This window comes from Pelodiscus sinensis, chromosome 7 (assembly GCF_052426305.1).
Source record: "Pelodiscus sinensis isolate ZL-2025 chromosome 7, ASM5242630v1, whole genome shotgun sequence".
Taxonomy (NCBI): Eukaryota; Metazoa; Chordata; order Testudines; family Trionychidae; genus Pelodiscus; species Pelodiscus sinensis.
The window spans coordinates 41752214-41767442 of NC_143058.1; the positions used below are offsets into that span (position 1 = coordinate 41752214).

The window sequence follows — 15229 nt, forward strand, 5'->3', positions numbered from 1 at the left end:
TTTGTGTTTATGAAAAAAAGTATATTTTATTTTACTTCAGGAAGGGGGGCTGACAGGGGTAAGTGGAAGGATGTGAGGGAGGAATGAGGCACAAGCCGCCAGTGGGGAAGACCAGGGAGACTTTTAGTGCTCCTCAGGGTGGAAGCTCTCCCGCAGGGCCTCCTGGATACTGACAGCCCCCCGATGGACTTCCCGGATGGCAGCCTGCAGAAAGTGCAGCCAGGCTCACAGCAACGCATCCAAGAGAAGCACCAGAGTGCCCAGGGGCAGCTCCAGCTCCATGTTGCAGAGTGCTGTGGTATTCGGAGTGAGGGCAATCAGAGAGTGCAGAGACAAAATGCTTTGCTGTCCCTCATCGAGGTAGGCAAGCAAGCAGGGAAACCTGAGAACCGGCTGTCTGGGGGGTCCCTTTAAGCACAGGCCTCAGATAGCCTAAGGCAGCAGCCACACAAAGTAACTCCTGACCTGATGCCCTGCCGAACCTGGTTCCGGACGGCCTTAAATGTGATTCAGCATCCACTCAGTGTGGATGTGCTATTTCAAAATAGCAAAATGCTATTTTGAAATGCATTTTGTGTGTAGACGCGTTATTTTGAAATAAGCTATTTCGAATTAACTATTTTGAAATAGCTTATTTCGAAATAACGTTGTAGTGGAGACATACCCTTACTTAGTATTTGTTTCTCATGTATTTCCTACACTCTTGAAACATATTTGGTATCCTTTGAGGGTAATATTTTTCCTTAGCACTCACTGAATATAATAATGCAAGAAGTCAAATGGAACACTTTATAGTGTATTCAAGTGCAGCTTAAAAGACTGAGTTTGAAACTTACAAAAATGAAACAAAAATCTTATTTTATGAACCTTATATAAAGCAAAGTAATGAATAGTACATCATTCGGTTCTGTCTGTATATCTGATTTAACATAGTAACTTTAGTAACATACAATTTTTAATATTTAAGAAAATACACTTGGATTCCTCTCAACTTTTTGGTAAAGCACTTATGGCTTTATAGTTCCTTTCATGGGTTTCATACAACATGGATCATTTACCAGTTAATTTGACTTGTTTTTGTAAAGACTCCAAAGAGTTATTTTTTACCATGTAAAACCTAGTCTTCCTTTACCTTGCTGGATGTTATCATACGAATTTAGTTCTTTTATTTCTTCAGTAGTGTTACAATTATAAGAAGGTAGCTGAGTGCCATTGATATCCCGAGCTTGGTAACTAGGTCTTATTCCTCCTCTTTCTCTGTAAACTGGTCCATGGCCACCACCTGCCCCTTCCTTTGCTGCTTTGAGTAAAGGATAAATATTTCGAGCTGTTTTGGATTCTGAATCAATTACTTGCTTTGCATATGCTTGAAATTCCTGCTCCTTGCAAACTGCAATAATTTCTTTTTGGGCCTCATAGTCCAATTCTGTCTGTTTTTCATGATGTTCTGTTGCCCGTTTTTCAGCCTGTTGGGTTGAAAAAATAACAAAGCTTAGTTTCACATGGTTGACTTGTAGCATAGCTTATCATAAAGTCCTGGAAGTCCTTATATTTTTAAATAATTGGCTGTAAATACCTTTCTGATAAAAATATTTTGAGTCAATCACAATTTAACTCTAGTTAGAGATTCAAAACTGATATTATCCATTGTCCAGAGAATAGATGCAAAGTGAGCAGTAGCCATGTGCCAGCAACATGCCTGAATATTGAGTCAGGGAGACCACTATCTGTAGCTGACAGGATATATCTCTCAATGTAATTCACTCAAGTTTTAACTTCTGAACTAAGTCTTATCCATATGGTTGCCAAGTAGTGCACACCACACTAAACTATCCCTAGATTTTGCAAATCCAAGTACAAGTCTGAATTTTGGGAACCTAGACAGCCTGCAGTACTGCCCTAACATATTTGTGTGGTTAGACTTTGGCATCTGAGTAGATGGGCTGCTTGTCACTGGCAGATAATCTGGTTTTAGCATCTGTGAGGGGACTGGACAATGGGAGTAGTCTTTGGGCCTATGAAGGGTTGAACCTCAATGTTAATCTGTTAAAGTGATGGGACAGCACAGCAGGCTGGGGAAGTTGTAAATATGTGTGAATAGGGGATGTTACTACAATAGTCTCCGAAATGCACGGGGCCTTGTGATGGCACATATTCGGCATGTGACTAGTGTTGGCACTAATAGGGGATTTTGTAATATATGTCCACTGACAACTGAACTAAGATAGCAAATGCTATTTTATATAATCCAATTTAATTGTCGTCATCGGAAGGAGACATCTTTCAGTCCAAACTGGACTTGACTCAGATAAGGTGTCTGCAGATGAAAGGATCTCTGTCCTACTGCCAATCCTGTGAACCGGCTCCCTCAATCATGTATATAAGCTCTGCTTCACATTCCCATTCTTGCACTGGGAAGAGGCTGGTCACTGAGGAACAACACTTGAAGCCTTATATTTAAAGGGATAAAAATAATTTTCTCCTGTTCCTCTTTTCTTTGCACAGTACTTAGATAATATTAAGACTTAGGTCTCATGCAAGACTCCAATACCATAGGGCTGCATCTAGACTGGCAAGTTTTTCTGCAAAAGCAGCTGTTTTTGCAGAAAAACTTGCCAGCTGTCTACACTGGCCGCTTGAATTTCTGCAAGAACACTGACGATATCATGTAAGATTGTCAGTGTTCTTGCGGAAATGCTATGCTGCTCCCGTTTGGGCAAAAGCCCTCTTGCACAAATGCTTTTGCACAAGAGGGCCAGTGTAGACAACGCGGTATTGTTTTGCACAAAAAAGCCCCGATCGCGAAAATGGCGATCGGGGCTTTCTTGATCAAAACCGCGTTTAGATTGGCACACACGCTTTTCCGCAAAAAGTGCTTTTGTGGAAAAGCGTCCGTGCCAATCTAGACGCTCTTTTCTGCAAATGCTTTTAACGGAAAAACTTTTCCATTAAAGGCATTTGCGGAAAATCATGCCAGTCTAGACGTAGCCTAGATGTATGCTGAAATGGCTTTGTAAAATATATTATCCCCCTTATTACCATTTGCTGGATTTGAATATCTTGCATTTTTATGTTTTCACTGCGATTTCTTTGTTTCTTCTCTTTCTCCATTTCCAGATAGATGCGGTCTGCTTCCATTAGTTCAAGAAGTTTTTCTTTACCCTTTAATCTTGCTTCCCTTTCTTGCTCTTCTCTCATTTTTATCTATATTTTATAAAAAATAAAAATAACTCAATGTGCTCACCAAAAAATGTGAAAACCATAATTTCTGATGTATTTTATCACTCCACAGGCAAGTGAAACTAAAAATAAAAGACCCATACTATTAATAAGCAGTGAAACATCTGCAAAACATTTCCAAAATTTAGTAAGTCCACACACCTATATGAATTTTCCCTCAACTCCAAAGCTTTACATAAATTTTCTCAGTATCTTCTAATTTTTTAGTAGTGATTGATTAACCATGTAATCTAAATCATTTATAAAAAGGCAACTAGAGTTGTCTGGAAAATCCCCCAGTATTTCCTTAAAATGTTCACTTCATTGTAACATCAATTTTCAAAGTAGCCTGGACAGCATTTATCTGTGGTCTCCAGAACGTGATTTGGTAACATCGTTCTGGCTACCCCGACTGTTTCTAGATACTTATTCCCATTGAAAGTTGGTAAAAACAACACACTACTTTTCTAATGTTACTTTTCCATATAAGTGGTTGTTGCAATTCCCACAAGAAGGTTATGCAATTCTTTGGCTGCACAGATGTGAACAGGAGAGGTTATTCACCTGTTCAGAAATGTGTTTACCACAATGAAAGGTGTTACATACCCTGCACTAGATATTTAGCTGTGATACACTTATACATTAATCCTCTGATGAGAGGTGTTACTATTAAGGTAAAAGAGCCAAAGACCCAAGGATTTTTAACACTTTACTTGCTCACTAAATCTGGTGATTAGTAAGTCACCCAGAAAGAGGCCATAGCTTTGACAAGCTCATGACTTCTAGTGGGTTGTAGTCAGATTGCCTGGAATAAGCTGTGCTTCAGGTCCCCACCCTTGAGCTCTGTGAGAGACTAGTCCCTTAGGAACAGCTCCTGAATCCTAACACTGTGTCTGTGGTGGTGCTAGTGATGGTGTTCAGAGGAGTGATTAGAAGAGCATGCTGATGATTCTAGGAAGGGTGATCATGAAGACAACCTCAAATGGAAGCAGGAACAATTTGAGGGGCCAGATTATTCTGTCTCATTAAGTGAGGTGGGAGCTAGCGGTCTTTAAAGGCCATCTCCATCTTCAGGCAGACCAACACCTCTCTAACTCCTGAGAAAGAGCCACCCTCATTTCCTACTGACCCTGCAGGAGAACAGATGCATCAGCTAAGCAGCTAGGCTGCTACAGTTATTAGTCAGTATGCCCATCTCACTAAAAGTGCCAAGTGATTATGTTGGTTGCACTACCTAAAAAAACCATCTCTGCTTAAAATAATAAATATTAAAACTAAGAGATGTTTGCATCCATTCTCAATGATAATATAGACTTTTAGTTATTTGTGACATACAATCATCCTGTTTCTTATACATTTTGCCTGAAGAGTTGCTAACTATCTACATTAACTATGATATGTAAATGTTAAACAGTAAGTTCAATGTGTATCTCCCACAATGAAGTGCAAAAACTATTGCTTTTCCCAAAAATACTTATGAGTAATGTGGTTGCACACAGTCAATGTATTTCTTTCTTTTAAGTATCTTACCACAGTGGCTCTGTGTTCTGCAATTGACTTCAATTCAGCTTTGTTTTTTTCTTCTTTTTCTTTGCGCTCTTTTTCCCACTCAGCTTCTTTCTCAGCAACAACTCTAGCAACACGTTCATCTATATTTTCGAATGTCTGTTTCATCTGTGCAACTAGACGGTTAGTAATAATATCCCTACGTTCCTGCATTAACCTATAATAGAATAGGAATTACTACAACATGTCAACATTAAAGAGATAAAACTGGTTTAATTATAAATAGCTCACTGGAATCTATATAATATAAGCTTCTCATTCAAAAATCAGCTTTCTTCCTTCTGTTTTTTTGCTTCATTGAAAGCAAACCACAGACACATCATCAAGTTATTTTCCATCAGGATTTAGATATCTTGGAACTGGTAAGAGAGTAAAAACCTTAGGCTACGTCTAAATTGCGCTTTCTTGTGCAAGAGCATATGCAAATGAGGCAAAGTGGTGAATATTGCCGTACCTCTTTTGCATACTTAATGAGCTGCCATTTTTGCGCAAGGGGCTTTTGCGCAAAAAGGAGCCATCTACACAGCTCCTTTTGGGGCAAAAACCCCCTCTTGTGCAAGAGCTGTTCTGCTGCTTTTTTTCAGGAAGAATGGCTCTTGTGCAAGAGGGAGGTTTTGCGCAAAAAGGAGCTCTGTATATGGCTCCTTTTTGCGCAAAAGCCTCTTGCACAAAATGGCGGTTCATTAAGTATGCAAATCAGGTGTGGCGATATTCACCTCTTTGCCTCATTTGCATATTTTTCTTGTGTGAGAGGGGTCAGTCCAGACATAGCCTTACAGACTAGATAAAAAGCCCTCAGCTCCAGGACAGGTCCTACAAAAGTGGCTCTCAGCTTTTTGGGGCTATGGTACCCCTTTCAGGAGTCTGATTTGTTTTCCACAGCCTCAAGTTTCACTTCTTAAAAACTGCTTGCTTACAAAACCAGACATAAAAACACAAATGTGTCAGAGCACACTATTACTGAAACATTGTTTACTTTCTCATTTTACCATATAATTATAAAATAAATCAATTGGAATAAAAATATTGTACTTTTATTTCAGTGTATTTATATAGAGAGCAATATAAACAAGTCATTCTCTGAATGAAAATTAGTTTATATTGACTTATCTAGTGCTTTTTATGTAGCTTGTTGTAAAACAAAGCAAATATCAAGATGAGTTTATGTACCCCTGGAAGACCTCTGAATACCCCTGGTTGAGAACCACTGTCCTGCAAAATTCACAAGCCTTGAGGACTAGTAAGATCAAGGTGAGTACCCAGCTCACTGCCATCATCTGTAACTACATTAGGCCAGGAAGAGGAACTTCTTACACATATTTTCTTCCATACCCCCAGATACCATGAAGTACCCTGAGTTCAGTTGTTATAGTCATGTGACAAAGGCATAATTCTAAATCTATATGTTATTTAATTCTCTAACATTTGCCCTACCTGTTCATTTGAGCTTCTTTTTCTCTTCTCAGTTTGGCCATATTTTGTTTTGCTTTGAAGTGAGCTCGAATTTTCTCATTTTCTTCTTCTTGTTTTTGCTCTTGTACAGCTTTAAGAATATCCTGGTCAGCAACATGCTCCTTTTTTAAAAAAAGTGTCCAATTATATTTACTAAAACAATTAACTAATCTTTTTAAAGGAAGAAAATAATCTGACAGACTTAAACCATACTATGTAAATTATGGAGGTGCCCTTAAGCTTGCAGCAGGAGAGAACAAGGTTCCAGATGACAGAAGCTTCCAGAAAAGAATCATTGTGTATGCCCAGCCCTAATCTACCTTGCATTCCAAGAGCTAATTAGAATAAGTTGCTGTAAAAGTAACAATATATGCCACTATTCTAATGCACACACTATTCATGCCACAGCAGGAGTTATTAATGCCATACATGTACACTGACCCAACAACAGGACCTGAAACACTTAATTCATGTTCCCTGACCTTAAGGTGCTACACTGCAAAGGCTCTCTGTGCTTCTTGTCAATGAGAACCCGTGGAAAGGGTTTTTCACTGGTGTGAAGGAAAGACCGATTCAAGGTGTAGTACCCCCTGGGATTGATATTTTCTGGCCTCTATTAGGTGTAGACCATAAATCAGAATCCGAGTAAAAACTTTACAGTTTTCCTACTCCACCCTATTGTCCAAGTTTGTGGTTTCCTTCTGAAGTTTGCAAGATTCTGAGGATGATTAAACTACCTACAGTGCATTATCATACATTAGGCCACTATCCTTACAGTTTCAACAGGACAATATTATAATCTTTATCTTAAACTGGTGTGAAACACTGGGCTTAAACAGCTGCCACTGTTCTGTCCCAACGGTTAGTGTATTTCAGTGGTGATACAATTCCTGTATTGTGTACATACACATTCTACCCTTAAATGTCTATGACCTTTTGAAGTCAATGAGTTGAGTACATGAAGGGCAGAACATGGTCTGTAACTTGTGAAATGCATCCATGACAATATTTACAGTGCAGGAGTCACATGATTCTTCTGCACAGCTAGGTTTGCCTTTACAACATTATTTTTCCACGGCTTTTGCAGCTAGGAAGCAGAGTCAGACCTGCTAGTCAATGTAACTGTTGAGTTTTGCTCACTTGGGAGTCCACCCTACTTTTTAGGCATGGCAGGAGATTTATGGCCTTCAGAACATAAGCAAAAGGGTAATAACTGTTATACATTGAACTTCTCTAAATTATACTTCTGTGCTGCTTCCCTTTTAACTCTTTTTGGAGTCTTCTTTTTGGAACCAGGAACTGTGGTGGGGCTTTATGCTCATAGACTCTAAACAGGAGGTCCTATTTCAGGGTGTGACGTAGTGGGGGTAACTTGCTAAGGCTGTGACGACCTCTGCTGTCTGGTCATTATGCAAAGGGGGCTCCAAACCTGTCTGACCAGCTAATCCCCATGGGGAGAAACAAAGGAAGGTGGAATGCCGCCCCTGGCTGGGGGGCAGGGCTGGAGGAGAGTTAGTGAGTTTTCTGTCTGGGAGTATGGAGGAAGCAGCCTCAGCAACAGGCTGGGGGGTTTAGAAGCCAGACCCCCCGCCCCATATCAAGGGGGGCTGAGGCATCCTAGGCCTGCCCTGTAACCTGGTGACATCTGTGCTGTGCTGTATTCTGGAGAGGCAATAAACTCGTTGGCTACGTCTACACTGGCCCCTTTTCCGAAAGGGGCATGTTAATTTCACAGGTCGTAATAGGGAAATCAGCGGGGGATTTAAATATCCCCGTGGCATTTAAATAAAAATGTCCACCGCTTTTTTCCGGCTTTTAGAAAAGCCGGAAAAGAGCATCTACACTGGCCCCGATCCTCCGGAAAAAAGCCCTTTTCCGGAGGATCTCTTATTTCTACTTTGAAGTGTAGACGAGCCCCCTCTGTTCTACCGGCTGGTGGAGTCTGTTCGTACCCTTTCGGGGGTGCAGGAGGCGGGGGACCCCAACGCGCCGTCACACAGGGCATCCTGGCATAATCCTGGAGATGTTCCCCAGAGCTTCAGCTCACTGTGGTAGGAAGCTTCTGTTTTTCAGTGAGACACAGCACAGGCAGCAATCCCTTGCAGACTGGACTATAATTGTAGCCACAGCAGCAGTCACCCTCTGGCAGTTCCTCCTCAAACAACAGAGGCTATGACTATACTGATGCAGTTGCACCACAATAAGCTCTCTCTTATGTAGCTATTCTAAATTGGGAGACAGCATGCCTCTTGTTTTAATTACTCTAGCACCAGTGAGGAGGGAAGCTACACCATAAATCAGCATAAATTATTTCACTCATGGAGATAGTTAATTCACACCCCAGAGTGACATAATTTTATGTCCTGTTAAGTCATAGTGTAACCATTGCCAGAGGCAGGAATATTGAAGCCTTAAAAGTCTTTTTAAAAGGCAATTATCAGAAGAGGAGTAGCAGCTAAGCTGCTCCTATCAGCAATGACATCAGAGGCTCTAGAGCAGGTATTAAAAAGGCCACTCCACATCTTGAGTCAACAATGAAAGCTCCTTCAGTTTCCTCACAGGAGAATGTTGGAATAATAAACTCAGATAGCTGTAAGAAGATATTTGTACTTGCTGTGACAGATACAGCAATTTTCTGCAATATTTTGGGCAAACCATACAGAATTAAGTTGAAGTATTTTAGGAGTTCATTTTATTAATTTAATGTATTCATGTTCTGTTTATGTATTACTGTGCAGTTGTAGGTAATGTGTATAGAGGAATGACAAACATAAATCCTGGGAAGTGTCATGAGCTTCCAAGGTCTCATTTAACAATGGGTCCTACAAGAAAGAATGTTTGGATGAACAAAGTTAAGTGGGTTTCAAAGGAAATATATGTGAGAAGAGAATGAAAATTCCCATCTCTGTACCCAAACTTTTGAAGCTATGACCTGAGGAAAAACCCATGATCTATGAATTACCTATTCTCAGATCAAATGCCTAAGCACTATAAAGGAATGGCTTAGACTCATAACAGTGTTATGAATTTGTAACCACTAAAAACCCTATGTGGGACTTAATAGATTGCCTCTTGTTGCAGTTGGGGTGATCTCTGGTAAGTGAGTAATGTTTATAGATTCTTTTATCATTTTAATATGTTTTCTCTGTAATGCTTTCACCTTAAGAAATAAATATACTTGTTTAGGAAAAGGAGGATAGTTCCTTATAACTGGGCAATTGTGCTATACGTAGCCTCTGAGAGAGAAGCAAAGCAAACATGCTTAGGCAGTCTGATTCCTTGAGAAAAATACAGTGTAGGCAATGAACTGTGCAGCCTAGGAAAAACCCCAGTCAGAGGGGAGTAAGATGTGTGTCTCCAGCCCAAGAGATATGACAACTGGGAAACCAAAAGCCTGACAGTGATGTCCTTGCTGACCCACAAGGTGGAAATACAGGTGAAATTATCCTGAACTGTGACATTTGCCTGATGATTTTCTTTTCCTAGTAGTCAGTGTCACTATTCCAACTAATAATGTAGGGAAGTTCCTCTGCATTTGGCTTATCTGGTAGTCAGTGGATGCACATAATTCAGAAGGTAAATGTTTTCCCTTTTGATCACTAATCTACATCAGAGTCAAATTAAGGCATATGCACCTGTGTTTAGGACTCCAAATTTTAGACTTATGTTATGGGGTGAAAATCTGTTTACTTTGGTTGCAAAGAAAAGCTTGAAAACGTGACTCTAATATAACAGATGCAAGGGATATATAACTAAATCTGCAAACAGATGGGAACAAAAGTTATCAGAGGTATGAACAGCCCCATTCATCTTAATGGGATGTTAACTCCAAAATCCGCTGCTGGTAGGTAGGGATGTAAAGGACTAGTTCACAGGATAGTTGACTCATGGCTCCTCCTCCCCTTTGCTGCCTCTATTAGATAGAGCAATGGTCTCCAGCCTTTTAGCGCACAAGGTTGCTTTTGGAATTTAACTGCAGTCCGAGATCTACCTCATACCTAAATACCCTGGCCTCACCTCCTTAGTGCCCCTTCTCTGAGCTCCGCCCCTTGACACTCCATCCACCCTCCCCTGCACTAGGCTGGAGCAGAGGGTTGGGGTGGAGCCTCTGGTCTTGGACTAAGGGATTTGGAGTGTGAGGGGCTCTGAGCTGAGCTTGGGGCAGGCAGTTGGGGTGTCGGAGGGGGTTCTAGATATAGGCTCTGGGAGGGTGTTTGAATGCAGGGGTGCTCGGGGCTAGGGCAGGGGCTTGGGGTGCAGGAGAAGGTTCATGACAGATGTAGGGGTTTGGGATGTGGGCTCCAGCTGGGCACTGCTGACCTCAGGTGACTCCTGGATGGTGGTGCAGTGGGCTAAGGCAGGATCACCCCTGCCCTGGCCCTGCACCATGCCCCAAAGCAGCCGGCAAACTCCATTTCAAGTCTTGTTGTGCCCTGTCTCTGCTCTGTGGAGATAGGATCCAGGGTGGAAGAGGGGGCACCTTAAGATCAGCACCCTCCGCTCTCTCCCCTGCACAACAAGCAGGAGGCTCCTGAGGAGGCAGCTCCAAGGCCAGGGGCAGCTGAACTGCAGGCACTTGATAGCCTCTTGGCCAAGCCAGTCAGGATCACCTGTCAGAGGCTCCAAGATCGCTACTTAACATCCCTACTGCTAAGTCCTGCCAGCTTCACCCCACAAAGGACTCTGTGTAACAGGATGAGAAGAGTGCTGTAGACCAGGCGAAACCCAAGCCCATATTCCCTGTTTGCTGACCTCAGTATTGGAGGCCCACCATGCTTCCATTTCTGTTTCTTTAGGAAGAAAGAGGAATCTGCTGCTCCTGATGGGGAAAATAAATGGATCTCCATGCCCCTGTCTCTCTGGGAGGAGAAGGGAACCATCCTACATTGTCACTCCAGGTAGGGAATAGAGTCAAAACACAGGTCTGAGGCCAGAGGGCACCCCTTCATTGTGTTTTAGCTGTGGAAGAGATCCCACTTGGAAATGTTTCACAATGAAGTGGAGCCAAGGCAGATAGGCCTGATCTCACATCCTACACTGCAGAAGCAGGCAATACCCGAATGCTAGAATAGCAAACCCGACTACTAGGAGAGAAAAAAATTGCCAATGTAGAACTTTTCAGCAATTAAATATATTGCCTGCAGTTCCCATGACCAGTTTTATAAACATGAATCTCAACAACTTGCTGCCAGTAGTGAAGATCGAGCAGTAGAGACCTCTAGCTTTTCCAAAAACGTTCCTTTGCCTCTCCTTTTTTTTTCTTCTCTACTTTCCTTCTCACTCTGCCTACAGCATGAGCAAATGATTCCATCGGAACTATCACCATGAAGCTGTTCAGTCCTAATTCCCCGTATGGTTTTAGTAATTTTGCATATAGATGATGCAACACCTCACGCTGCGACTGATGCTGCTCAGTGCTCAGAAAGGCTAGGTGTGGCTCTCAAGCAACTAGCTCCTTACACTACACAGATACAAAAGTGATGGGAGAGGCTTTTTAGAGAAATGATTTACTATTATTCAGAATACAGACTGACTAAGTAGTTCTAAGGCAGGTTTCCAGGAATAGCCAGGTCTTGTAATAAGGCAACATATAAAATTTATTTTCTTATATATTTATTAGCCAAACCAACTCTGTGGAGTGTGTGAATTTGTTTTATAGCAGGTTGGAAAAGTCACAATGCATTCAGTAACCTGCAAATCAGCGTTAAGAGCCAAGATTTCAAGAGTGTAGCCTCTAACAGCTCTCATGGCAACAATGACAGCTGCTATGTGTGAGCTTCAGCAGCTCTGGAAATCTGCCACTTATTTAAGTATGCAAATATGAATATAAGTCCCTAAGCATCTGAGTTGAAAAATATTGGGATTCTGCTTTTGTGTTACTTACAAGATGCATCTTCCTATGTTCAAGTTTTTCCTCCAGTTTCTTTTCATTTTCTCTCTGTACTTCTAATGCATATAACTTGGTCAGTCTTTGAATCTCGTCACTTTCTTTTTTTGCTTCTAGTTTGTCTAATTCTGCCTGGTGCTTATGTTCCTTTATTCTAAAGCATAAAAAATATTAATACTAAAGAGATAAGAAAATGCAGACAGTACATAATGGACAAAGGTCACTTATTTCTAAGAGTTAAACATTAGACTTGATAATCTGAAATGAAGGCAAGTAAAGTATCAGAACTCAAAATCAAAGTGATACATTTTAAAGCCATGGGCTTAAATCCTCAGGTCAATGCTTGGCCCAAGTACAGAATTAGAACATAGTAACTCTAGGAGCTGTGAAAGGAATCTTTTCCTCCAAATTATATGGCAGCAGCAGAACTTCACACAGACAGCTTCTGCCGTAATCACCTCCACCCTAATGTGCTTCTTCCACTATGGGAAGGAAAAGAAGATATACCACAACCTTCTATTCTGGAAGCTGTTATGCAGCCAAGCTCTGTATTAAGTGGAGGATGAATGCCCCTTTCATGACCCACAAATCCTCCCTATCTGCAGAACTGCATCAGAGCCATTGCCAGAAACCCTTTCTATTCAAACAATGGAGCATGATTTCCTCATAATGCATGAATGCACTGCAATGAATGCGCTGCAACAGCTCCTCAGAGTAGGATTTCAGATTATGTCAAAAAAGAGAGAGAACCACTGAGAATGACTTTCCAGGATTATTTACAGCAATGTTCCCACTAGATATTGATATCCATACCCAGCACAGCATATTCCTTGCTAATTCTCATGAATAACAGAGAGATCTGGTGTACTTTACTGAAAGTTAACCAACTATTAAACCAAAACCACAATAGATCTACCTGTTTCATCATAAAATTTGTCTTTTAATTACATTTACTTTTAATAATTATACACTCTCACTTCCTTGAGTTCCTCTATTCATAATTCATCCTGGGCAGTGATTTTGTTGCAGAAACTAAAACTTTTAATGCACACCACAAATTTGAGAGGCATTGGAACACTGTGCACCAGGTCACAATGCTATGCACTCAAATTTGGCCTGGTTGCTCATCTATCATGATGGCAGGGCCAAAGCTGAGGGTGAATGGTATTGTGAACTGGCATACAGGATTGCAATGCCACTCTCAAGGAGTTTATTACTTTGGATTTTTGTTTTGTTAACATTTTTAAGGTAGCTGGACTGACCTTAACAAAACCACAACTTTAACAAACTGGCAGGAATTTCTGATAAAAAAATCATAACTTTTTTACAGCCCTCTATCTCACCAAAAATATAACATGCAATTTATCCACTTGGTCCTCAGGAGGAGTGAAAACAGACCTAATTTTAGCAAATATATGTTAAAAGACTGAGATGATCAAATAATACATTTCTAACCCAGCAGTGAAAATTGAGCTGTCTAGTAACTCTTGTTATTGTAATTTTAGAACTTCTCAACAGGGACCTAAATATACAGACTAAGGAGGAAGAGAGTGAGCTTTTGTCCTTGGAAATTTAAAGAAATTTACTCAGTATTCCTGACATCCTTAACCTTATAGTTATTGAATAAAAGCAAAGTAATTATTGTGACCGACTAGAGGGCTGTGAACTTCACCTTGCTTTATGAATGCCATTTTTTTTCAGGGGGCTCTAACTGTACAGGCAGTCCCCGGGTTACGTACAAGATAGGGACTGTAGGTTTGTTCTTAAGTTGAATTTGTATGTAAGTCGGAACTGGTACATATTATAGGGGAAACTCTACCCAAACATTTCTCCACAGCTCAGTTTTATTCTCCCCCACCTCACTTCCCTCAGTCCTTTATTCTCAAGCTGAGGTGTCTGCTGAAAAAGCCGCTCCGTGTCTCCCTGGTCTGTTGGGGAGGGGCGCTAGCTTCATGTCTCCCTGGTCTGCGGGGGGGAAGCAGCTAGTGCGGGGTTGCCTCACTCCATTTGTAAGTAGGGATCCGATGTAAGTCGGATCCATGTAACCCGGGGACTGCCTGTACTGTGTGTTTCATTTCGAACTGTGACCTTCATGTTGTATTGTAATTTCCATTATGGATTGATACAAAAGCATCCATTTTGTAGTAGGGTCATAATCTCTAATTATATCTGATAAACTGGTATGTAGCAATATAGGTTCATCAACTCTGATTGTCTTACAGGGACCAGCCAATCTGATTCAAATAGAGAGAAAGTAGGAAAGGTTGCCCAGCAAATGGAGACTGCCCAAACACAGGATTCCAAAGAGGGGTAAAATGCAACTTGAGAGGAGTGCATTCAGAATTGTGTGTTGTTTCCAAAAGACCTGTAACTTTCTAAGCGCTGTTTGAGAGTAATGTACCATTGGTTAAGAAGTTATTTTTCTAAGGCTGTATTCCTTGCTTGCCTGCCATGTTGTCCCTAAAAGGGTTAACTGAGAAACAAGCAGAATCTCTGAGGAAGTATCTACAAGCAACTGGGAGTTTGGAAGGGTTGAGGCTCTTGTTTCAGCATCTAAGGTGCAAAGTCCCACTGCTGACGAAAGTTGTTAGATGTGGAGTCTGCATATAGATGTGGAGTCTGCATATGGAAATGTCCTTGAGACCTAGAGCTAGAAATAATGTCTACTCACTATCAAGATTCAGGGGGCTTAGTAGTATGAGGGATCCAAAGGTTGGTTCCATAAAGGACTGGTGCACTTCCAAAGAGGGGGACTAGGCCAGCTTGTGACAATTACATATTTCCAGCAAAATCTTCTGAAGTATGCAGGATGGAAGATGTGCTCAATAAACTAGTATGGCATCCCTAATTTTGTTGCAATTTTTATGCTTTCTGCAATATACATTTTCTGGGAAGGAGTTTAGATTGTACGAGGGTAAGTCAAAAAGTATCCGCAATGTATTTATTAAAATTAACACAGCAGCAATACAGTACTCATAAGTGTATAGCTTTTCAACATAGTTCCCCTGCTTTTCAACACACTTAATCCAGCGTTGCACAAGCTTTTGTATGCCTTCAGAAAAAAATGTTTTCAATCGGGCGGAAAGCCATGTATGCACCGCCTCC

The 15229-nt window shown here is 41.1% G+C and overlaps 1 protein-coding gene across 3 annotated transcripts in view; it reads right to left on the reverse strand.

The window, feature by feature from the left end:
* The window catches only part of CFAP210 (cilia and flagella associated protein 210), a 25362-nt gene continuing 10133 nt past the window's right edge, over window positions 1–15229 (reverse strand). For all 3 annotated transcript variants that reach the window (XM_075933581.2, XM_075933582.2, XM_075933583.2), the window contains exons 5-9: window positions 12122–12278; window positions 6220–6359; window positions 4750–4942; window positions 3040–3204; window positions 1–1466 (exon numbers count right to left, since the gene is read on the reverse strand). In XM_075933581.2, coding sequence (XP_075789696.2) covers window positions 1104–1466; window positions 3040–3204; window positions 4750–4942; window positions 6220–6359; window positions 12122–12278 — 1018 coding nt within the window. In that variant the 3' untranslated portion in view covers window positions 1–1103. The remainder of the gene's footprint in view (window positions 1467–3039; window positions 3205–4749; window positions 4943–6219; window positions 6360–12121; window positions 12279–15229) is intronic.